Source organism: Topomyia yanbarensis, chromosome 2 (assembly GCF_030247195.1).
Source record: "Topomyia yanbarensis strain Yona2022 chromosome 2, ASM3024719v1, whole genome shotgun sequence".
NCBI lineage: Eukaryota > Metazoa > Arthropoda > Insecta > Diptera > Culicidae > Topomyia > Topomyia yanbarensis.
Window position 1 is genome coordinate 40034328 of NC_080671.1, and position 26822 is coordinate 40061149.

At 38.5% G+C, this 26822-nt stretch overlaps 1 protein-coding gene across 2 annotated transcripts in view; it reads left to right on the forward strand.

Annotated features, from left to right (window-relative positions):
- Positions 1-26822, forward strand: part of LOC131683213 (lachesin) — a 575289-nt gene that overhangs the window by 465779 nt on the left and 82688 nt on the right. For both annotated transcript variants that reach the window (XM_058965050.1, XM_058965049.1), the window contains exons 5-7: positions 13658-13865; positions 15600-15755; positions 15933-16061. In XM_058965050.1, the coding sequence (XP_058821033.1) occupies positions 13658-13865; positions 15600-15755; positions 15933-16061 (493 nt within the window). The remainder of the gene's footprint in view (positions 1-13657; positions 13866-15599; positions 15756-15932; positions 16062-26822) is intronic.

Genomic DNA, 26822 nt, shown 5'->3' on the forward strand with positions numbered 1-26822 from the left:
TGGTTTAGTGTGTATAAATCATTTTCTGACGTTATTTTATGCTTCAGATTATACGGTTTGCGCGCCAATAGAGATGCTTCGACATCTCCAATGGAGCTCTCGGAACGACTCCAAACTTAAAAATCCGTTAATGGCTTCAACAGAACACACAAAATTTTTGCGATCATTTCGTTAAGTTCGTGGAAATTCATGTATTTTCATGAAGGAATCCGGATCATGCAACAGCTCAGCCCGGGAACAATCTGACGGAAAGTGCTTGTATCATATATGTACCACTGATTTGATAATGGTGCTATTATCCCATCACCATATGAGTGTCATGAACAACGAAACCTGGCGGAAGTGAAGCTAGGTTTAGGTCTGATGGAACAAAGACAGTCTCTAGAAAATAAATTTGGCCTAAACTATCTGCTTTTAAAAAAATAATGTGCCCTTTTTAAATTTGAGCCGCCATAATAAGCATAAGCATAAGCATAAGCATAAGAGATCGCCCGTAGTTGCTACTCCGTTATTGACCAGAACCAAATTAGTTTGCAAAATGTTCATTAGAACAACATGCTTGGGAATAACATGATGAGCCACATTGCACAATCTATTCTGATCCCTGCATGCTGATCAATACCGACGCCGGCCACGTCCGAATGCAGATCTTCTGGGAAAGGAAGGAATGTTAGTCCGATACATGTTGCTACTAGAGACCGAGGAATCCTCTGCATCTCCACATGTATCACGGGATGGGGAGAGTTGTTAGTAAGTGTGCCAATAGCGTTATCATGTAATAATTGCTCTGGGCAGCCGGCTGCCGAGAATTTAGGAAATTTATCATTTGTTGTGTTAATACGATTAGCAAAATAAGCACCTTGAACTCCGGATAGCCGGATATAAGGAGCACTGCTTATATTTTGTAATAATATTCAATCACACAATGAATTTTTTCGTGGTTTCTATCGTGTCGGTGCTGATTTTACCCGGCGATTGTTTGAATAAAATGAGGAATCTTATACAGAAGGCTCATCAGAATCTTCCACAGGTCTTTTTAAATTTGAGCCGCCATAATGACACCAAAGTACCACCAAATTTATGAGTCCAAATCCTTATTTTTCCGTTACAGTTTATTTTAATTGCAAGAAATCTTTATCATAAACCAATTTGATTATTAAACTTTCGTGAAGGCAGGTACAACCTATTTGTTTCATTTGACCAATTTAACAGTGCTTGATTAAAGTTTGTTTGGGGTACAAATGTACCCCACAAAACCGTTAGCGTTAGTGTTTTGTCATATGTACATAATTCAAAAAAATATATATATTTTTTTAAAAGCAAAATATCGATACATAGTAAGCGAGAAACTTGTGTAAAATTGTATAAGTTCCAACTCTGCTGAATAATAGTATCTGTTATTTGGTATAACAAAGCACTATAGCAAAGTAATTAGAAAATGCGTTTGGATCGAGATCGTAATTTTTGCTTTTGCGGATGAAAGAGTCAAAACACATTCGTGAATATGATCTAAATCTAAATTTAAATCTATACACGTACAATGCACCAGCTCTACCTATTCCTTCGACGCCTTCCTGTTTCATCTCTGTTACTGCATATTGCTGTATTTTTAACGTTTGTGTTGGCGTTTGGTTTTCAAAAAAGTATCGGAATAAATATACTTTTTGACCGGTTTTTGAAAAAAAAATGTGCAAAAGGAAATTTAATAAGCTTTAGAACGTCGTATAAAAGATCAAAATCGATTTTAAACTACCGGAGTAATAGCAGTATGAAGAAACAAGGGAATTTTGACGTATTTTAAAGACTTGTTTTATACAAAATGAAATATTACACACTTAAATAGTCAAAACACGAATATTTTTAAACAGGTTACTTTACGAATGATTTCAGAATAAAACTATCCAATTTTATTATAAATTTGATAAAAATTAGACCTACTAGAGCGATTTTAGTTCTGGGGTACGTACCCCACAAAACCGTTTACGTAGAGAAAAAGTCGCCGCGGCCTAAGTATCGGTTTTAAAGTACATGTCGAAATTTATATTCCATTAGAGAAAGTTGTACCGATATTTTCCGATAAATTCCTGTTGACTTTGTTTATTACTAATTATCATGGAAAATAATACGCAAAGAGATTTTAGATGTGAAACACGTATTGTTGAATGATCTTTCATGAATGTTCGTTTAAAAAATTAAATAATTCAGGTAGTTTACGAATCTGAAGAGACGGAATTTTATGCAAGAATGAAGAAATACAATATTTGAGCACCAGAAAATACGACGAATTCTAGCGATTCAGAGGTGCTAACATTTGGTAGGGCTATATGTGTCATCCATTCGTATTACGAAGTATAATTCACTACGACAAAAAAGTCTGCGTTTTGTGTATAGACGCAAACAGTGTCATGAAATGGATGGGTTGTTTTGTTCAAAACCCGAACACGACCCGAGCCCGAAAGTCCAAGATTTCATAAACCCGGACCAGACCCGAACCCAAGAATTTCAAATTTGAAAACCCGGAACCCGAGAAGCTTAAATTTACAGAACCCGAACCCGACCCGAAACCCGTCGGGTTCGGGTTTCGGGTCCAAAAACCCGAACCCGACCATCTCTAAAATGCATCTAGATTATTATGTATATTATGTTTTATAATGTAAAACAATAATTGAAAAAAAAATTAAAATGCAGACTCAGGTACTTACATTTTTCTACTATTTAAAGATGTACATGATTTACATATTCTTGATATTAAATAAAATTATTAAATTAAATAAAAAGCTTGTGTTCAAATTTAGTGCACAATTTAGAGTAAAAACTTTTTTCACAGAAAAAATAGCGGAACTTAAATCTTTATAACCGTAGAGGCACTGAATGGTACCTCAATTGAAACATCGAATTGACATATTAATTGGGTAGATATTCGTTTTCACTGGTGGCTGAAATCACGGTTATTCGGAAACCGAAAGGTACTTTTTCATATAAGTATACTACTTTACTTTTTCTTTCCAGCTACTGCAAGACATATTCAAACTGCTTGTTCCTTGAAATGTGTATGCATTCATGGTAAAGCTTCCTGCCTCAATGATTAATATCTTCCAACTGTATCATTTTCTCTTCTCCGCACAATCCAACCAGACTCGAAATGAAAAGTCGACCTGCTGCGGCAGCAAAACAGCTACTTTCAGAAAGCCACCTCCCGACTACGTTACCACATAATCTACTTCCATTTTTCGCACGCTCACTTAAGCATCATGTTGTGCCATGTCTTCTTGTTTTCGAACATCATGCAAAACAACCCGAAAGCTAACACCGTCGAACGTCGAACGAAGGATGGGCACCGGTAGGGTAGGAGGGTCTAGAATGGAACACGGAACACGTAAGCTTGTTTTATTCAGGCAATCAATTTTCCTCTAAATCATTGTCCCAGCAGCAGTAGCAACTTTGACTTTATTTTTCTCGTCCCCACCCGTCACGGTCGTGTGCACCCTGACCCCCATTTAACCGATCACGTCATCCATCTGTGGAAAAGTAGGGGGTCCCGTTTGGCATGATTGTAAAACTGTCCAGCAAGCCGAAAGGCGAAACTAATGGCACTGGGTGAGAATGTAGGAAAGTGAAGCGTGAATCGTTGCAAATAATTTAGTTTGAGGGATTTACGATCGTTTCTTGATATTTATGGTATATCCCAATATAAGCACTAAGGACAATAAACACGACAAGCAATATATAGATTTAACCGACGCACAGAACGAATAACTTTAATATTTCTTATAAAAATTCAACTAAAAGTTCAGAAGATTTCAGAAAACTGCACCTGTGGACACACACAAATTACATAATTCAGTAAGCGTAAATGCTTCAGGTTTTTAAAATATAAGATTTACCTTATTGGTAAATGATTAAAAAACTTTATTCCACAAAAATATTAATGTTTTGGTTCTAGTACGCCTACAGTTTAACGACAAATAATAAACTACAGCAAAGACCTACTAATAGTATTTTCCAAAATAAATCTTATTCCAGCAACGTCCCCTCAACTGAATCCCTCATGTAAATTGGCTTTCGCCGGCCGGAAGCTTTTGGGAAAGCTTAGTCCACAAGGCTCAAACCTTATAGCGAAAGCCAGCTGGTATCGGTGGAAAAACATCAAACCATGTGTAAGAGTGTGTAAATCCTTTCCTGCCGGGCGTTGGTTCCTCCTCTGCTCACTAAAAATGAACACACACACATACATTACATATTCATTCATTCATCCGTTCAGGGCATTTTTCCTCGGCTTCAGTCTGGCCATTTCCCGGCAACTGATGTCTGGATAGCCGCACCAGGAAGCAAAGGATATCAGCGAGCGACGAACGGCTGGAAGTGGTCGATTTCCCTTATAGATGGGCCACATATATTTCGGAACCAACATCATGTTTGCGGGAAGCATTACAAGGTCCCCTGTCACACATCTGCTACCTCCCCATCCGTCTACGTTTCTATTCCAGTCTTCCCAGGTCGGTAGCGAACGATGGAAAGAAAAAGCCGAATCCTCGCACAGCCAGTGATTGCAGCTTTGGCAGAAATAAGAAAAATGAAATTGAGCGTACGTAAGCTCACCTAAGGGGAAGATTCGGCGAGTCAACTAGCAAACCGAGCGTCTCCGTCTTCCGGCAGTGGACCTCGGGGATGAAATATACCGAGATTGAGACACATGCACGGTCGAAATCCCACCGCCGTTTATTCTATTTATATTCAAATTTTATCAATTTATTCTGCGAAATACGTGCCTAGTGGAGGAAGGAGGGATTTCTGTGGGGCAAAATCGAATTGCGTGGATTATGAGAAAGTGGCCTCAACATATGAAAGGCACGTGTGTGTATAGCCTGATGTTGGAAATTACCTGAAGAATAGTAAACAGATTTCTTTAGAAGGTGCGCAGAACACTATTGTGAACTATTACTTGGTTTATGATTTCTAGTATATTAGATACGACTCACCATTCGCGCTCGTGAAATAGTTCTCAAAATTATAAACTATTATTCGTGGTCTCGTGAATTGGCCCCTTATTCATACTATATTATTCACGATCTATCTTGTTTTTGTTCTAAGCATTTTTTCATGGAATATCACAGTTATATTCAGCTCCTAGCGACTATAGTAATAAACTATTAGAACCTCGAACATCGTTATTTATTTGATAAGGTTCTATGATGTCCGGACAGAAAACGAAAACTGTGCTGTGGATTATGGAGCCACAAATCGTGTTTGTGATATAGTTTACAAAACAAGATACCGCCAATGAGTCATACTTTTATGATCCAGCTCATATTACCAGGTTACTCCGAGTAATAAATCCAATTGTAACTAAAAAATATTATATTACGATAAGTCGAAGAGAAATTGCGACTACTATGGTAAAACTTTTGATGTCATGAACAAAAGTCACACAACTCCACGCGTAAAATTCAGTAAGCTGAAAAATAAAATATCGCGATAAGGTGCATTTAAATTACGAAAGTCGTAACTAAGATCCTGCGCAATCATAAGTATAAATCACACTGCTCTGCCAAAAAAATCGATGCGTGAATAAAATATCACGAAAATGGGAATAGAATTTACAAAAATCGTCACTAAGGTCCTGAAATCGTGAACATAAATCATGCCACCGAAAAATTCGATAGTAAAGTCATGAATAAAATACTACGATAGCGTGACGAGCAATTACTAAAATCGCAACTAAGCTTCTGAAATCCTGAACATCATTTAGCTGACGACTCTTTCGGAGATGCAATAGTCGATACGATTCAAGACTCATAACCAAAATTAAATAAGTCCATGGAACAACCACAGTAACCCAACCATACACTCGAATGTAATTCAAAGTGGATTTTTGGTGCGAACTAGTTACATCAATACGAGGCTCATTATCCATAATTACAGGAACCTGGGCTCCATTTTCGCATTTTACGAAATCTTGATTTTTTTTATGAATTTATGAATATGAACGGATTTTTTTCCTGCGGTGGTCAGCTTTTTTCGTTTTTTCCCTTATCACCAATTTTTATACAGTGATTCATCAGCAGTGCTATCTTTAAAAATGAACCAACTTGATTATGCAACTATTTTTTTCCGATCTTTTTTTAAATGCAAATAATTAAGCAATCTTTATTTAGTTTTATTCTAAATTGCACATATTTTGTCGTATGTAATTTTAAATGTACTTTCATTTGATGGCACTGTAAAGGAACACGTATCCGCCGGTTGATGCTAATCGAGCTGACATTTCTTTAGACTGAGCAAACTAATTTATTTGTTTGTTTAGTGTTTATTTGGCCAACTAGGAAACGAATCCACAGAGTCTTTAATGCGTGTGGGAAATACGCATGGTCTTGTCTGAGTGAATGACTTTTGAATTATGTATGAAGGTGGAGAATTGACAATTCGCAAGATCAATTCAAATCCAATTACCAATTTGCGGCAATCATTTCAGCACGAGGAACAAATGTTTTATGGTCATATTTAACGCTTTACTTTTAGTCCATTAACTCATCAGTCAATTATACTGAGCTAAGAATATGTACGTACTATTTGGAAACGGGGGGTGTTTGATTCGTGAATGATGTTAATATCGTTTAGGAACGCAGCATTTATATTTTTTCCTGTTTCGCGTTTTCATTGTAATATCGGAACGTTTTCGAGATTACACCTAATCTCCACGTTTCATGCATTTTAAAGACATTTGGCATCAAAAATACAAATTCGATTTCGAAATTCCCCTTTGAGCATTTTTCAGTTCCTTCTTATATGGAATCAAGAACCGTCGTTGGTGGCCAATGTGGTCAAAGCGACTTTGGTTAGTCACTATTGATCTGAACTGGCAAATCAACGCAATGTTGTACCCGTTTTAATAAGTTTTGCATTGCTGGTACCAGTTTATATGGGAATTTTCTATGAGGCTTAATCCTTAACTCAGGAACCGGAAGTCCAATCCTTAAAAAAATTCAATAGTAACCGATGGGAAGGTTGTACCTTTCATTTGAGACTAAGTTTGTGTTAATCAGACCTGCCATCTTTGAGAAACAGATGTGACTTTTTCCACATGCACACATACATACACATACATATATTAACATCGAGAATGCATGTAATTTCGAAAGATATTTTTTTGAAAAAAATCGACTTTTTTGGACTTTGGCACATTATTTGCCTTTGTCGTATAGAAAGGCAATTACTCTGAAAATCGTCAACCTAATCCCTATTTTTTTGGCCTATATATGTTTTCTGTATTTTAACAGTGGCGTAGCTAGGGGTATGCAGTGAGGGGTTCCCCTCCTCCACATTGTACACCCTTCCCTGAGCCCTCTACCCCCTTAAGCCTCCCCATCATGCCCCGCCTCCCATCAACCCCTTAGCAGATCACGGTCAAACCATCACATCATGCACCCTCTCCAGACCCACCCCTCTCTCATCCAATCACCTTCATCTAGTAGGAATACCAAGATAAGCTATGGGGGTGGTTCGGTTCTGGGTTATTCATCCCTTTCACACACATATCGCTGCATGATAAAATAAGTTTTCCGAAAGACAACATTTAGCTAATGCTAATTAAGCTAATTAAATATTATACGGACACCTCGAACCCTCCTCCTGAATCCGCTGCTGGTTTCGAGTGTTTCAGCATCAACACATAACATCTCAAGGTCGTGGCTGTTGATCCATTGTATGTATGTTCAAATCGTACTGAATATGTAATATACATTTCCATCATTAAATTGAACACAATCAGCCTTGGAATTGTAGTTTGGACAAATGAGTAAGGCGCAACTGCGCCACTAGGTGGATTAAAACAGGTTTTAAACTATGAACAATTTTTCATATTGCCCAAAAACTAAGTATACATAGTCCATATCTGGTACAAAATCGTGATTTTCGTAGCAAACACCAACAACTTTGACCAAAGGAAACTTGTTTTTGTCATTTTTTTCCTTTTATGAGTTGGGACCAAAAAATTATATCTTTTTGAATATTATTAAAAATTCAGTGGTGGAAAAAGTACCTTGTCGGGCAGTTCCAATTTAAGAACATGGTTATTTGAGCTCTCTTTTCCCCGTTCCATGAAAAAAAATTACAAATTGATCTCATTACCGCCTTTACAGAAGTAATTCTATGATTTTACTGAAATATGAGCTAGGTAAGCAACAAAGCTTTTTTAAGGCTATACAAAACATCTCAAGTAACAAGAAGAATTTGATTATGTGATGTTTGAAGGAATACAATTATTTGTCTATTGTCTCCGTTAGTATTTTCAGTTCTATTGAGATGTGGACACCTTTTCAATCAAGATAATAAAAAATTAAGACCTTTTGTTCCTTTATCTAATTAATTCATTATGACTATTGTACCTATAATTACATGCAGAATCTGCTCATTGACGAATATGAAATATAATCAACACGAATCTTACTAGGTATATAAATAGTCACTCACACAAACGTTGCCTTCTAAACGTAGGTGAATCGTCATTCGTTCAGGCTGTATGTGTTGTGAATTTGAATACTGTATATTAGAGCACAGCAAAAAAAATCTCGAAGTCCACCACCCCCCCCTCCCATATGCGTTGCGTTGCGTAAGCATGGTGGACTTCGTAGATTGCAGACTGATGGCTCTCATTTCCACTCAGACTACTTGCATTGTTTGGGAATAACAATTGATCCAGTCCAAGCGAGAATTTCGCCTGATAACCACCATTGCGGGCCACGACCATCTTTGCCGTAACTTGGGATACGAGAAAGGAAGTGTCAATGTGGTGCTTGCTTAACGGAAGGCCCCGACTCAGTGACACTCCCATAACTACCACGGATTGAGTAGTGGGTGGGTTGTTCGTCAGGATTCGCCTCAAGCAAGCGATGCGACTGAGAATATCGATGAAGCGTTCCTAAACGATATTAATATCATACACGAATCAAACACACCCCGTCTCCAGATATGACGAACTTATTCTTAGATCAGTATAATTGACTGACCATTTAATGGACTAAAAGTAAAACATTAAATATAACAATAAAATAATTCTTCCTCGTGCTGAAAAGATTGCTGAAAATTGGTAATTGGTTTTGAATTGTTCTTGCGAATGGTCAATTCTAAATCCTCATACATAAATCAAGTCATCATTCACTCAGACAAGACCATGCGTATTTCCCACGCGCATTAAAGACCTAGTGGATTCGTTCCCTAGTTGGTCAAATAAACACTAAATAAATAAATAAATTAGTTTAAAGAAATGTCAGCTCGATTGACATCAACCAACGGATACGTGTTCCCTTACAATGCCAATAAATCAAAAAACATTTTAAATCACATACGACAAAATATGTGCGATTCAAAATATAACGAAATGAAGACGGCTTAATTATTTGCATTAAAAAAGATCCAAAAATATTAGTTGCATAACCAAGGTGGTTCATTTTCAAAGATAGCACTGCTGATGAATCACTTTATAAGAATCAGTGATAAGGGACGCGGACGAAAATAGTTGACCACCGCCCACAGTAGATATTTATTATTTTGCTAAAGCCCATCCCGTATTTGCACAAACAATCGCTCAAACTATCATCAAAATCGGAGAACATCAATACGACCAGTGACAAAATTTAGAAAAAAATGGCTCTTAGACAGCTGCTGGGCAAGAAAATTTATATTGATGAAGGACACGGAGACATATCCGAGAAAAATAAAGATGTTTATGCGGATCAATATGCCGGAAAGCTGATGATTTGGCAGGAAATCTGTAGCTATTACCTCTAGACTCCGTTTTTCATTACTATCAACTGTAGGAACATTAACAAACAACTGAAAAACCTGTATTGATTCCGGACTCTTACAAGTTTTGGCCGGATTTGGCAAATATCCACAAGAATTTGCAATATCGTACCGCGATAATGACAATATCATTCTGAAAAGCTAAATGAAACTGCCCGGAATTCCACCCAATCGACATATATAAAAGTACATAGGGAGACTTGACCAAGCGCAGAATTCTCTTATTGGCAGACTTCCCATGAACATCGACATCGAGTTTGTACCTGTGTACAACATTTTGTGCTCGCGTTCAACCTCAAACATACTTCGTCTCGATGTACAGGTTCGTCTCGTGCATCGAACTCAAGCGAGTGATGTGCAAACTCTAGTTCAAACATACGTGTAAGTACACTGGGTGCGTACACGAGAACGATTCGCTCAAGACAAAAAGAGCCAACATTAGTGATGAAGCGAGTGAGAAAGAGAAAACTTGTATCACGAACCTATGCGTATGCACACCGTGTACGTACATGGGGTTCGGTTGTGCAGGCGATCATGTGGACGTGGTTTGGTAAGAAAATATCGTGTTCGAGTTCGTACATGAAGTGTGGGTTTAATATGAGCACAAAACCAGAGCGAACATTGTGTACGATGTTCATTTGGGAAGACTGTGGTTATGAGGTGTTCTATTCGGTTCATAATTTTTTTTTCAAAAATATATTTATACTTGTTTCGATCCTGGGTGTAATTTTAAAAGTTTTGAATGAAAAATCCTTTCCTTATAGAAAATATTCCGTAATTCATATATTTGCATTAAATTATGTAATTTTTTATCACTCGACTACTAATTACTATTAAAGAACTTATATCGTCTTATTCCTTATGAAGCAGTGAAATGATTTTACATAAATCGGAACATTGGAATAGTTGTTACTAAAATTTGCATGACATTGAACGCCATAACTAATGTTGGGGAGACTTGACCTAGATTTTATGAGGAGACTTGATCAAGTGGCAATAAGCTGATGTAAGATACGAAATTTCCGATATTTACTGTGCTTTGGTATCTACTGTTAATGTTAATCACGTCATAAAAAAATCATGCACCTCATGCATCAGCCTATATATAATAGTAATAGTTAGCAGCAATATAACTGATTTCGTGGCGAGTGAACATTAGAGTGGGACATGGTTATATGAAAAAAATAAAATTTGGCTCCGAGTAACTTTTTGGGTCCCATTTAGCTCCCAGAACAACTCTGCAAATTTTTAGCTCGATCGGTGAAACTATATTTTTGCGCCCACTGCCTAAAATTTACATGGGATTTTGTATGGAGAAATTGTCTTTTGCAAATTAATTCTTCCAAGAGCCGCCCGTTACATCCTAAAAATAAATAAATGTCTGATTTTTATAGGAAATTTGTCAAGGAAACAAAGTCTAGAAGAGTGCAAAACGATACTTGTGGAAAAAGTTATTATGCAAAAACTGATTGATGAAAATTTCACTTTTCATGGCATCACTGCTTTTGACGGTCTAATTATATACAAAAATTTTAACTTTCTCTTATTATGTACAAAAAAGCCTCAATTTATCCCTCAAAACCTTGCGAAGTGGCCAACTAGTATAGATAAACGATTTAGACACATTAAAAGAGGATTATAACAAAATTGCTTATAATTGGACAACCAACAGCAGTGGTGCTAGAAAAAATGAATAAATTATCAATCGTCAGAGCATCAATCGGTTTCTGCTTAATAACTTTTTTCTCAAACTTCAGATCGTTTTTCGTGGTTTTCGAGACCTTGTTTCTTTGTTAAATTCCCTATAAAAACCGCGTAACGATTTATTTTTAGGAAGTAATGGGAGACTGGAGGAATTATTTTGTGAAAGTTAATTTTCCCATACAAAATCCCACGTAAACTTTGAACAGTGGGCGCAAAAATATTGTTTCACCGATCGAGCTAAGAATTTGCACAGTTGTTCTAGGACCCAAATGGTACCTAAAAAGTTGCTCGGGGCAGGAATCTAATTTTTGTCCCACCCTAGTGAACATGCAACGTAAGCAGTACAGGTAATCATTAAAAAGAAGTGAATTAAAAAAATCGAAATGTATGATCCTTCTATATTTTTTATTGCTACCTAAGGATATCTACAACAGTGTGTTTTATGTCATTATTTTTTGTTATGATTTTTTAAAGCAATAAATGAAAGTGAAAAGATTAACAGGTAAATGTTTTGGAAAGCTTGAGGCTTCTATTTTATGGAATGATTTTTGTTTTTTTTTTCCTGAAAACACGGATTTTAAGACAAACGAGTGTACGGTGCTATTTGGACCCCCAATTCCATCAACCACTGTTCCGCGGCTTGCGGCTACGCACACGATTGCACATACCTTAGCAAGGAAAACACAAAATGTGCCAATCGACAGCTGGGACTAACCAGATTATGTTTTTGTAACACAATTTTTATTTACTTGTTAAGGAGTGTTTGTAATAAATATTTCACAGGTTAATAAAATTCTATCGTAAAAAATGACGGTCTAAATTACCCCTACATTGTAAAAGGATGGAAAAATGTAGAGTTTTGCAAATCGTCGAATAGCGCTGTCATAGAGTGGTGCGAATTAACTTTTATGGCATCAAAATGTAGCTGAGGTTTCAAACCAACAATTAGGACCATTGACCGGTAAAGTTTTTCACATCTATCTACCTAAAAGGGCGATTTGCTTAGGTAGGTCCGAATAGACCCGGGTTCCCCTATTGACACACACAATTTTTAGATTCAAAATGAGATGTTAAAATGATAGCACTTCTATCATACGTCAAGTAATGTCGTTTCCTAATTTGATTCAATCTCGGATATGTACACCGACCTCCTCTACCAAAAATGAAAGGTCACCAGATCTGACTGGAAACCGCTCAAATTCCAACAAAGAACAAATAACATAATCACTCAAACTCAAAGCTATCACTTTTGACCACAAACCATTCAACCGCATTAGCTACATCAGCAGGAGGGAACCGGGTGCTGTCGTACATGTGTGTGTGTTTGTGTGTGTAGGATTTCGATACGAGAGCGGAAATGTCCAGTTGTAGCTGTCAGGCAGGAGGTCGAACGACATGACCCAACATGGTATCAACGCAGCAATGTTTTCTCTGTTCCGTATTTAGTCTACACATAGAATACACATACATACGTATATGTACATGCAGGGTACAGGAACTGAGAATGTTGTCATTCCATGCCCGACTTCGCCTCGCCTGGCCCGAGTTTCCCGCAACACCCGCACACACACACGGGGTCAAATTTCTTCTCATTCATGGTGACAATTTGGTCTGGAAGTCCGATAAGAAGTGGATCTACACGCAACCCCCTCGAGCGGTACCGGGAACTGGACCGGTTTGTTCGTTGCCGGGTTTTGTGCTGAACGTACAATTTTATTCAATTTCTAAAATTCATTATTCATACAGTGGCGAAGTTTGAATTAAGCAATTTATATTATTATTCAATTTGTTATTTATTAGATCGTACATTTTGCTGGTCGCTTTTGCTTTTAGGCGCCATCGTCGTCGTCGTGAGTACCGGTAGTTTTGTTGTTACCGGCGTAATGTTACAGAACATGTCTCTAGGCAAGTTACATGCTGTTCTTAACCCGTTCTAAGTTTTGCGTCACCTCTCAAGAGAGAGCCTTCTGAAGGGAATGATTGTAGTAGTGTGGAATGGGATCGCAGACAATTGTATATTTTATTCAATTATTTAAATTTAAACATGCAGCACTCTAACTAGGAATGGATTTCATTTGTTAAATTTGATACTACAACGTTACATCATATTATAGACTAATGCTCATCAATCAATATTTATTCTATTTTGCAGGTCGCTTGGGTCCGGGTGGACACACAGACGATACTATCGATTCACCACAATGTGATAACCCAAAATCCCCGAATCAGCTTGACCTACAATGACCACCGGTCCTGGTATTTGCACATCCGGGAGGTGGAGGAAAACGACCGGGGCTGGTACATGTGTCAGGTCAACACCGATCCGATGCGGTCACGGAAAGGTTACCTGCAGGTCGTCGGTGAGTATGGAATCTGATTAAATGCAATTTCCTTTATCTATTTACCATATCCGGTTCATGATACGTTCGATATTTCCGCATTCCATTAACTGGGATATGCATTTACTGGGGAATTCATTTGCCTGCAGTTCCTTTTGCCTGTCCATGATTACTTTCTCCTTAGGGGATGGGGGACCATAATTCCTCACTGGATTACATGAGATAAGAACTAATAAGACATTGACAACGGGATTGCTTTGTTGAATTCCGGGCCGAAGCTGACTTTCGAATAAGCATATCAAATGAGTTAAAGGTGGAAATATGACAAAAAACTTACAAACTATCCGTTTAAATGTTGTCTTCTCCGTCGCCAATCATATTGACCGCAGTCAAGGTGTACGGTGATTGGTTCAAACCATGAAAATCGTCACCCGTACGCATTATTTACAATTCCTCTCTTCTCCACAAAAAAGAGTTTCCACCATAAAATTCAAACAACCGTGACAAATTGAATCTACCCCCACCCATTTTTTCGCGGTGATTTACATCCTTACCCGGTCGCCATCAAAAATCAAACAACGATTACAGCTCCGTCCAAACCGATACCGTCGTCGCGTCCGGTTCTAGATTCGTGGGTACCCGAAACACAAACATTCCACCCCCACCCCCCGGGTTTGATTGGGTCCAATTTATATTAAATTCAACCCCCGTGCCCGGATCGGTTCGCGCCAGCAAGTCATTAAGGATTTTATGGAACGTTTATCACCGGGTTCGCGTGCTGGCGGTGGAAATGGGAAATTGGTAGCGACATTTTTTGACTCTGTTTCCTAATGAATCAAATAAATTTAGCTACAGTTTTGGCTGGTTGCAAACTAGCACCAATTTTCGACCTGGCCGGTGACAGTAGCAGTGGCAGGTGGTTTAACGGTATGTCGAACGAAATTTGATTTTGTGTTTTCATCGTTTTGCAATCGGTTTTAATGTTCTCGTTTGTCCGTTGCCACCGTTTCTGGGTTTGGGTTGAGGGGTATCACGTCTGTTTGGATTGAGATCGTAATTTAACGTTATTTCATTTAATGTTTCATTTCGGTGACGCTCGACGAGTTTTGGACCTGGTTTTCGGCAAATTAAAGTTAATTTTAGTATTATGCACTAGATGGGATCAGAGTTAAAAATATTCAAATTCATTGAATGAAAATTGATCATATTCAGCCGCATTCATTTTCAATATTCAGTGACGCAGCTGAAAATTTCAAACGAACAAGCCGCCCATTCATCCATGCAGATTTTCATTCGTCTCCGATTATTGCACGAAGCGACCATACGGCAACGAATCAAATGCATCAAAGTAGGCCCTGGCGCAATGTAAGCGATGATGATTGTTGTTTCATATGCTTTACCGGCATTTGAAAACATTTTCCTAGATAATTAATGAAATGAATATATTGTACGATATTCAACTGAATGAATAACATGGATATTTGAATGAATATTTTTCTATTCACCGTGAGTCACATCAGGTTCATTTTCAGCCGTCAAAAAAGAGCTTCGATTATTTTTAACTCTGGATGGGATCATTAAATTGACCTTCGAATTGGGCAATATTCTGTACAGGAAGAGCAACTTTCTTTGCAAACCTTAACCGGCGCCGATAAAATTTATCCAATCCTAACCTTTCTGTGCTACACCAAATCCTCCACCGACAGGACAATTATAATCTAATTTTACGATATACATAATTTAATTTTCAATTAGTACCACCCGCAATCGTGGAATCACTGACGAGCAACGACATGGTGGTCCGGGAGGGCACCAACGTAACGCTGTCGTGCAAGGCGAAAGGATTCCCCGAACCGTACGTGATGTGGCGCCGGGAGGACGGCGACGAGATGGCCATCGGAGGTGAAAACGGTAAGCGACAGCGACTCCTCGATTAATTACAATTACAAAGAAACGATCCCAGAACCGCTTTGCTAACATATAATGAACTCGATTACCGTTTTTGAGTGGCAGATTGGTGTTAATTTTGAATTCTTGTTATTTTTGTCGTTATCTTTACGATCTACCGCCTACCTCGCCGACCCACAGTGAATGTGGTCGATGGTGAAATGTTACACATAACCAAAGTCAGCCGGTTGCATATGGCGGCCTATCTGTGTGTGGCGTCGAACGGAGTGCCGCCATCTATCAGTAAGCGGGTGCAGCTGAGGGTACAATGTAAGTAGTTATAATTATTATTAGTGACATGTTGTTCATCAAAATGTTGTTCGTGTGATATTTTGCTAAAAAAAATATTTTCCCTAGATTATGAGTTTACAAAAAAAGTATGGAACATTACGTTTTTTTTTTTTTTTATTCATTTCGTTTATTTGATAGGCACAAATGCGTTAGCTTGGCGGTGCCAAATTCTTTTGTTTTTACATTTTGGATATTTTAAAACTAGGAGGTTATAATGGTGAAATATTTTTTTTTTTTTTAAAGAAAAATTTTACAGCTATCTTAAGACTAGAAATAAGATTCTATATACAAGAGAGGGAACAAAAGATTTTTTTTTATGAAAAATTTTAAAACAAGGAATTCAATAGTAATAGTTTTTAGGAAATATTTACAGTTATCTTAAAACTAACAATATAGTTTGGTACACAAAAGGGGGAACAAATGTTTATGAGAAAATTCACCGGTGTTTTAAAACTAGGGATACAATTCTATTTACAAGATGGGGGACAATAGTTTTAACAAAGAGGTAAAATTACAACTATCTTAAAACTAGGAATACAGAATACAAATTTGAACTTTTTTAGCGGAGACTTATGCTTGGTCAAGATATTCAGAGGGGGCTGTAGAAGCAGTTGTATCAAGGACAGGGGAGAGAAAGCGTAGATGGTGACCGGGAGAGAAGAGCAAAACTTGCAACTTTCGGGCAAACGGGAGATCAGCGAGACAAATTAGCGCCTCAGTCTAGTAGGTCGGATTGGCGGATGGTATTCTTCGGACCCGCGGGGAATCCTTCAAAAGTCATCGGACCTCGAGTCGCTCTCGCTTCAGTTTCCGTAGTGGTAAGTGCGACGGCGGTTACATAGTTGCAGTCTGGAGCTGATCGGTCCCAAAAGGCAGGAGAAAACTTCTAAAACGAGAAATAAAAAGAGAGGGGCTAAATTGGGATATTTATCGTTTTTATGAAAGTATAAATAAGGGACATATAGGGGAAATCACGATTTGCCAGCATATCTCGGACTGGGACATTGGGTGGTCTACCTCGGGCCCGAAGGGAATCCTTTAACTGAGACCTGGCGTCCAAATACCCGGCGCATACCCAGACAACGTGCTCGATGTCGTGATAGCCCTCGTCACAAGCGCACAGACTACTCTCCGCAAGCCCAATACGCCGCAAATGCGCATCCAAGGTGTAGTGGTTGGACATAAGTCGGGACATTACACGAATAAAATCCCGACCCACATCCATCCCCCTGAACCAAGGCTTCGTTGATACCTTTGGGATAATGGAATGTAGCCATCGTCCAAGTTCACCATTGCTCCACGAGGTTTGCCAACTGCTGAGTGTCCTCTGACGACAAATACTAAAAAATTCGTTGAAGCAGATTGGTCTTTCATATATGTCACCATTTAATGCGCCCACCTTTGCTAATGAGTCGGCCTTTTCATTGCCCGGAATAGAGCAATGAGAGGGGACCCAAACAAAGGTAATTTGATAAGATTTTTCAGATAACGTACACAAGGACTCCCGTATCTTCCCCAGGAAATATGGGAATTGCTTTTTGGGCTTCATCGCACGAAGAGCCTCGATGGAGCTGAGGCTGTCCGAAATGATGAAGTAGTGATCTGTGGGCAGAGTGTCGATGATCCCAAGGGTGTACTGAATTGCAGCTAACTCTGCGACGTAAACTGAAGCGGGATCATTGAGCTTGAATGAAGCGGTGATAGTATTGTTGAAGATACCGAAGCCAGTGGACCCATCGAGATTTGATCCGTCAGTGTAGAACATTTTGTCACAGTCGACTTCTCGGAATTTATTATAAAATATATTGGGGATCACTTGCGGGCGTATATGGTCCGGGATTCCACGAATCTCTTCCTTCATGGATGTGTCGAAGAATACAGTAGAATCAGAAGTATCTAGGAAACGAACACGGTTGGGAGTATATGAAGAAGGGTTAATGCTCTGTGCCATGTAGTCGAAGTACAAGGCCATAAATCGGGTTTGAGAATTAAGCTCGACGAGCCTCTCGAAGTTTTCAATCACCAACGGGTTCAGAATGTCGCATCGGATGAGCAATCGATATGAGAGTTCCCAAAATCGATTTTTTAGCGGAAGAACGCCCGCCAGCACTTCGAGACTCATCGTATGGGTCGAGTGCATGCAACCCAAGGCAATGCGCAAGCAACGATACTGGATTCTCTCCAGTTTGATGAAGTGTATGTTCGCAGCGGAGCGGAAACAGAAACACCCGTACTCCATCACCGACAATATCGTTGTTTGGTATAACCTGATCAGGTCTCCTGGGTGGGCACCCCACCATGTTCCAGTTATTGTTCGGAGAAAATTGATCCTTTGTTGGCATTTCTGTTTCAGATACCTAATGTGACATCCCCAGGTACCTTTAGAGTCGAACCATACCCCGAGATATTTAAATGTGAAAACCTGATTGATCGTTACACCCATTAATAGAAGCTGGAGTTGCGCCGGCTCACGCTTCCTAGAAAAAACAACCAACTCAGTTTTCTCCGTGGAGAACTCAATACCCAGCTGAAGAGCCCAAGCAGACAAATTGTCCAAGGTATTTTGTAATGGTCCTTGCAAGTCGGCAGCTTTGGGCCCTGTGACAGAGACCACGCCGTCGTCTGCAAGTTGCCTTAGCGTGCATGAATTGGCAAGACAATCGTCAATGTCATTCACGTAGAAATTGTAGAGCAGGGGACTTAGACATGAGCCCTGGGGAAGACCCATGTAGCTAAATCGCAATGTTGTTAAATCGCCATGCGAAAAGTGCATGTGCTTTTCAGACAACAGGTTTAGCAAAAAGTTATTTAAAATTGGCGAAAGACCATGCTGGTGCAGCTTCTCTGACAGAATGTTGATAGAAACTGAGTCAAAAGCCCCCTTAATATCCAAGAAGACTGATGCCATCTGCTCTTTGTTAGCATAGGCCATTTGGATTTCTGTAGAAAGCAACGCAAGGCAATCGTTCGTCCCTTTGCCTTTGCGGAAGCCAAATTGTGTATCTGACAGTAAGCCATTTGCTTCAACCCAATTGTCGAGGCGATACAAGATCATTTTCTCGAACAACTTCCGAATACAGGACAGCATTGCAATCGGCCGATACGAGTTGTGGTCGGAGGCTGGTTTTCCTGGTTTTTGGATGGCGATGACCTTCACTTGCCTCCAGTCATGAGGGACAATGTTACCCTCAAGAAACTTGTTAAATAAATTCAACAAGCGCCTTTTTGCAGTGTCAGGCAGATTCTTCAGCAAGTTGAATTTGATTCTGTCTAACCCTGGGGCGTTATTGTTGCATGATAAGAGAGCAAGTGAGAACTCCACCATCGAAAACGGTGTTTCGTTCGCGGTATCGTGAGGAGACGCGGCGCGGCACGTTTTCTGTACCGGGACAGAGTCCGGACAGATCTTCTTGGCGAAAGCGAATATCCAACGGTTTGAATATTCCACGCTCTCGTTGGTACTATTATGGTTACGCATACGTCGAGCCGTACCCCAAAGAGTGCTCATCGCTGTTTCTCTCGTTAACCCGTCGACGAACCGGCGCCAATAACTGCGTTTTTTGGCTTTCATTAGACTCTTCATTCGCCTTTCTAACGACGCGTACTGTAGATAGCTAGCGGGTAACCCGTCTTCCCGGAAGGCCTTATATGCAGTGGACTTTTCCGCGTACAGCTCTGAGCACTCTTTATCCCACCACAGGGTGGGAGACCGTCCATGGGTATTCGCGCTGGGTACTGGTTTAGTCTGAGCTTGATTCGCACTGTCGAGAATCAAGCCAGCCAAAAACCTGTACTCTTCCTCCGGAGGAAGTTCTTGAGTGGATTCGATTTTAACGGATATCGCGGTCGCGTAACTCTTCCAATCAATGTTCCGTGTGAGGTCATACGAGACATTGATTGTTTCCGATGGTCTTGAACCGTTAGCAATTGAAATCACGATAGGCAAATGATCGCTACCGTGGGGATCAGGGATCACCTTCCACCTGCAATCTAACTGTAGCGATGTCGAGCATAGCGATAAATCCAACGCGCTTGCGCGTGCTGGTGGTGTAGGAATCCGCGTCATTTCTCCCGTGTTTAAGATGGTCATGTTGAAATTGTCGCAAAGATCTTGGATTAATGTTGATCTATTATCATCATGAAGACAGCCCCATACCGTACCGTGCGAGTTAAAATCTCCCAGAACTAGCCGCGGTGCCGGTAAGGATTCCGTGATATTACAAAGCGTTCGGTGCCCTACCGAGGCTCTAGGAGGAATGTAGATGGAAGCAATGCAAAGGTCTTTACCTTTGATTAGAACTTGACAAGCGACAATTTCAATGCCTGGTGTCGAAGGGAGGTTAATTTGGTTGAAAGAATAGCACTTTTTGATCCCCAAAAGTACTCCTCCATAAGGGTTTTCTCGATCCAGACGGATTATATTAAAGTCGTGGAAGTTGAGATTTATATCGGAAGTTAACCAAGTTTCACATAATGCGAAAACATCACATTTTAAACTGTTTAGTAAGAATTTGAAGGAATCGATTTTCGGGAGGATACTTCTGCAATTCCACTGTAGGACAGTGATCGAATCAGTGACCTCGTTTGATGACTTAGCCATCGAAGGATACGATCGCTGCAAGGAGGGGCCATTTAGCAGTCAACTGTTTCAAAAATGTTTGCACCATAGGGAGAAAATGTATCAGAATGCTTTTAAGAGGATCAGTAACATTGAAAGCTGTGAAAATTAAGTCCACTATGTCAGAAAATTTCATTAGTCCGCTACTGGACTGAGTATTTGTTTGAAAAAAGGGAACACTTGGGGTTTTTGGTGTCCCTGGAAGTGGTGGATACTCCTTGTTAGAATTAAAATTTCCAAGTCCTGGAGCAAATTGCTTCGGCTTTAGTGCATCACTTCCGTTGGATTTATTGATTGTAGTTGGCGCACTCTGAGTGGATGACACCTTGGCACCCTTACGAGGCAATCTAGGGGAAGCTTGATTTTTCCTCTTCCTGGACTCCCCTGGGTTAACCAAAGATGTTCCCTCTTGTGGGTCGTCAGATTCTTGCTCAACGCCAGCCAAAAGAGCAAAGGAATTTTCGGAAGGGACAGATGGCGAAGCATTCTTAAGAATTTCTGCATAAGAGCGCTTCGAGCGTTCCTTAAGGGAGCGCTTAATTTTATCCCCGCGCTGTTTGTACGCGGGGCATGATTTAAGATCATGCGGAAGGCCCCCGCAGTAAATACACTTCTCAGTTTCTCCACTGCAAGCGTCATCCTCATGTTCTCCCTCGCATTTGCCGCACCTTTTCTTATTGCCACAATAGGTGGCTGTGTGGCCCAGCTGCTTGCAATTGCTGCAGTTCATTACCCGCGGTACAAACAGGCGAACCGGTAGACGAACCTTATCCAGGAGGACATAGTTGGGGAGGGAAGACCCGGAGAAAGTCACCCGAATCGAGTCTGACAATGAATAAGTTGTCTTATTATTCTCAGTTTTTGCTGAATACAATTGCTTGCATTCCAGAATCTTCACATGTTCAAGTGAGGGGTCCTTAAAGCAACCAACTCCATACTTCAACACGTCTTCGCACTTCAAACCCGGCTCGGCAACGACCCCGTCGATCTCCACTGCCAAACAAGGTATATACACCTTAAATTGCTTTGTAAAGCGCTCGTTGCGAGCAATCTGGTTTGCCTGGTCGAGGTCATTCACTAATATGCGTATCTTATTAGCTCTAACACGTGTTATCTGAGCTACGGCCGGGTAGTTAGCAGTCAGCTCCCGTGAGATCTCTAAAATATTAAGCGATTTCGTAATGGGCCGGAAATAGACCACCCAGGGCCCAGTTGAACTGGGTGGGTATGTTTTAATACGAGGAGGACTGGGGGAATCAGGGGAGGGAGTAATTTCGGGTTTATCCGGTATATCCATGGGAATATCATTCCCATCCAATGTTACTTCGCCCTCGGCCATTTAGGCACGAGGATAGCCCGTGGTGTAAACGAGAGATGAAACTTATATTCAGGGGAAAGGGATCTAAGAAATAGCGACAGATCGGGGGAAAGGGAAATGAGAAAAAAAAGATACTTAGCTTATATAGCGGCTTGTCCGGTTATTGAACTATTCACTTCACCAACCTAGGCACCGGCGAACAAAGCCTGCCGCAAACAATGACTGGCCTTCACAATGTATATATTTATATTGATCCACTCTATGCACAGCACAAGAAAACGATCTGCTTCGATCGAGAGTTCAGACGATTGTGGAACATTACGTTAAGGAGGTGGACATGAGGCAAAATTGCTCAATATCTAGTGCAATTGATCTTGAAACAAACTTTTAATTTAGTAGGTATGTGCAAGGCCGTCGAGCGGGGAGAGGAACGAGATGTTTTCCCCCCAGGCCCGGAATAGATTTTGAACAGAAGGAATGATACTGTCAAATATTATTTCAATAACAATTTCTTTGAAAATTCAATTAGAGTTTTAGTATTGGTATTAGTTTCCTTCAATTTCTATCATAAAGTTAATCGTAAATTATATCATTAAGTTTATACTGCACGTAGTCTTTCGTCTTCTTTCAAAAGAAAACTTTGAAACATAGAAACGATTTTAACGCGCAGTGGGCAAAAAGACATAAGATCTCTTTTTGTAAATTGTTTGTTAAGAGAATGAAATTTATTTTCAATTTCATACTTTACTAGTATCATCTCATGGATCTTGAAAGACTTTTAAAAAAATTCTTAATCGTTTTTGAGCTCTGGGTTCTCGAATTTTTTTTTATTTAATAGCCCGCCTCTTACCCCCACACCAAAAAGCTCACAAACGGAGCCCCCTGGTAGTGGACACATCAGTTCTTAGCGTACAAAAAAGGTCAGCACAACAAAACAAAGTTACGAATCGCGGAAACGCTGAGAACAAAAAGAAAAACAATACGAGACCGACAAAACACAAAATTTGACAAGAAGCTACGGCGAGTACCCAGCGGAAAAAAATCCTTTTAAGGGTCCCATCGTAGCTTTGCAGGAAGCTTATAATAATTTAAATTTATTTATTACTTATTGCTAGAAAAAATGCATTTATCAATTGTTTTTATTAAAAAAATGTTAACCAATTATAACTAAAGGAATAAGCTCGATTGGTGGTGAACGAAGTTTATATTAAAAATTCTCCTATTTTATTTTTAAAAATTAGTTTCAATTTTGCTTGGAAACGAGTGCGACATGTTATTTGCTTTAAGTCAGTAGGAAGCTGGTTGAATAACTTAGGTCCGATGAAAGAAATTCGTCTTTGACCAAGGTTCGTGGATACTCTGGAGTATAATAAATGATTGGCTTGGCTGTGAGTTCGAATGCCTGTTGTAAATTCTAGATTATTATGAGCAATAGTATTATGCAAAGCATTGTGGATGTATATTATTGTTTGGTAGTTAGTCAACCCAAGCAAAGGTAATATGTTATGGGCTTTATTATTATATAACAAAATAGTAGGGTACATAATTGGTTTTTTATAAATAATTTTAAGACATCGGTTTTGAAGTGTTTGTAGCTTTTTCAGATTCGAAATACTGGCACGGCCCCACACAGATACAAGGTAGTTCAGCAATGAGTGGATGTGCGCATAATAAAACTTTAGAAGTACATGCTGGGGAACAAAAGAGCATACTTTACGCATAGCCCCACATAACGATGCAACTTTTCTCTCTATAGATGTTATATGCTCAATCCAGGAGAGTGTGGGGTCTAAGTGAAGTCCTAAATATTTGAAGCAGCTAGTTTCCTGAATTACAGACTGTCCCATTCTTGGGTCTGGATGCACGCCTATAGCTCTTCTAAATGAACGAAACAGCATATATTTAGTTTTTGATAGGTTCAAGGAAAGAAGGTTTTCGTTGAAATACGTCGTTAGTGTTTTTAAATCCGATTCAATGTCGCGTACAATATCCAGGCAGTTGTTGTTCGGGTAGAAAAACGCTGTGTCAAACGCGAAAAAACGAGGAGTCCCTTTTAACCCGAGTCTACCTAGGTCATTGATATACAATAAAAATAACAGTGGCCCAATATTACTGCCTTGGGGCACTCCTATTTCTATTGGTCTATAAGAGCTACACGAGTCTCCAATAGATACGAATTAGTTCCTATACGACAGATAGCTACGAATAATATGATTTGCTAATCCCCTGATACCATAGCATTCTAACTTCTTAAGCAGGATTGAGTGATCCAGAGTATCGAATGCTTTTTTAGGTCCAGAAAAAGGGCACCAACAATTCTTTTACTATCAATTTGACTAATGATGGAAGAAGAAGAATTTTATTGAAAACGCACAATATTGAAATTGGTCTATAGTTGCAAGGTTGGTTTGGATCACCAGCTTTGAAAATTGGAATTACTCGGGCTATTTTTAAACAGTCTGGGTACCTGCCGGTTTGAATTATTAAATTAAAAGCTTTGGTTAGGATGTTTGCAAAAGTGGTACAGTTACTCTTAAGAACACTAGCGGGGATCTTATCAGGACCACAGCTGTTATTTTTTTCGAGGTCTTTAATCAAAAGGATCACTTCGTTTATGGTTGCAGGACGCAAGAAGATTGTTTCTTGGACGTGTTGTATATTTGTAATAGGATTTGAGTTGGGACTCGTGGGAATATTGTCAGACAAATTTTTGCCAATACTGGAGAAATATTCGTTGAAAACATTACATACTTCTTTAGTCTCAGTGACTCTGATATAATTGCTAATTAGGCTGATGGGAACATGCGACTTTGAACGACCAAAAATGGTATTAATATTTTTCCAAAGTTTTGAATGAGTTGTGTTGGATATAAGGTTTTCAAAGTAAGCCTTTTTGCACCGCTTTTTCATTACATTAACTTTTTTAGTTATGTGTTGCAGAAGAGCTTTGAGGTTTTCATCATTGGGGTTATTTTTTACTCGTTTCAGATAATTACTTTTGATTTTAATCAGTGTCCACAAATCGAAATTGATCCAGGGGCAAAAAACGCCTTTACATTTCAAAGTTTTGGAGACCGTTCTAGTGTTTTCCGCAAGTAAAGAATTGTAGGTTGTGATGATATTTGTAGTACATACATCTACATCATCAATCAACTCGATGTTTTCTATGAAATTTTGGAAGTCGTTATTGAGTTTTTCATGATTGATTATTGATTTAGTCAATTTAACGGGTTCTCTTTTTACTGCAAGTTTATATGAAGATATAATTTGAACGTGATCACTAACTATGGTGTAAATTGATTTAGATTAATATTTTAATAAATAATTCGAAACTTTGCAATCTATGTGTAGGTTTCAAAAAACAGTGTTTTTTGCAGCTATACGGTTAAAATAAAATCATTAGTCCAATTGCGATTTCTTATGTTTTCAGGACGATATGTGCGTGACGGATGAAAAAAAAAAAAATTAAAGTCGCGTTAATAAAAATAAAAAAGAACGATATGTTACTTCTATTTCTAGTTATTTCAATTTACCGTAACTGCTAAATAAATAACAAAAAAATCTATTAGAATGAAAAAAATCAGTAATCTTCTTTACGAGTGCTCAATTGGTCAAATAGGACTTGAGATACGAATTCTTAATAATGCCATCAAACAAAAAATCACAAACACAAAACCACGAATAAAACGGTTCATAGTAATTTTTCGTACTCACTTGAAAAATGTTATTTAAATACGAGAACCCGAATGCTTTGTTTTTATCTTTAACTTTCTCAATTTAATTTTTTTCCATTTTTATCGCATTTCGTCGGAGAAATTCTATATTTCTTCATATAATCTAGAGTTTCTATTGATTTTAATTTTTTTCCTTTCCATTTTTCCATATTTGCTTTTTTGTATCATTTTCCACTTTATCAAGGTTTATCATTCTTTCCACTTGCTCCATTTAATCTTATTTTACACTTTTTGTATATTTTGCCCCTTATCTTCCGTTTCTATTTTTGCTTCTTTTTTAAAAGGTGTGTTTGTCCCATTTTCTCAATTATTTTCATCTTTTCATATTTTTTCAAGTCTTTCATTTTATATTTCTTTTTTGTTTCTTTTTCATGCGTTTGTTTAATTGATTTCATTAAATTTATCTAGTTTGTTTCACTAATTTTTGGTTTTCTTTTTTTGCATTTCGTTGTATTTTTCAATAAAACTATTTTTGTATTTCTCTATCCGCCTGTTTTCCATATTTTTCATTTTAAGTCTGTCTCATTTGCTAAAAAAATCATTTTTCTTTTTTCTTAGTTTATCTTTTTACATGTTGTGATTTTTTTCTGTTCTCCATTTATCAGTTTTGAAATTCATGTTTTTCTTTTGCGTGGATTTTTTTTTGCAATACTTTCCTATTTTTTAAATTTTATATTCTATTACCTTTAATATTTTGCTTTTCACCCATTATATATTGAATTCCATGTTTTCTATTTTGTATTTTTTATTCATTCTTACATTTTTCCCATTACTTTATTTTGATCTTTTTGCGTTTTGTGAATGTTTTCTGTTTTTCATTTCATCAAATTATATATTTTTTTCTACTTCAACTTTATATAGATTTATTTATTATTTAACCCATTTATTTCTTAATTTTTTTCTTATTTTTCTGTAAGGTAATATTCCTATTTTTCCATTTCTTCTAGCAATCTCTTTTTACCCATTTCAATCATTTTGATTTCACATGTTTTCTATTATTACTTTTGTCTGTTTGTGGGCTATCTCCATTTGTTACGGTTTCCTATTTTTTCTTGAATCTATTCCGTTCA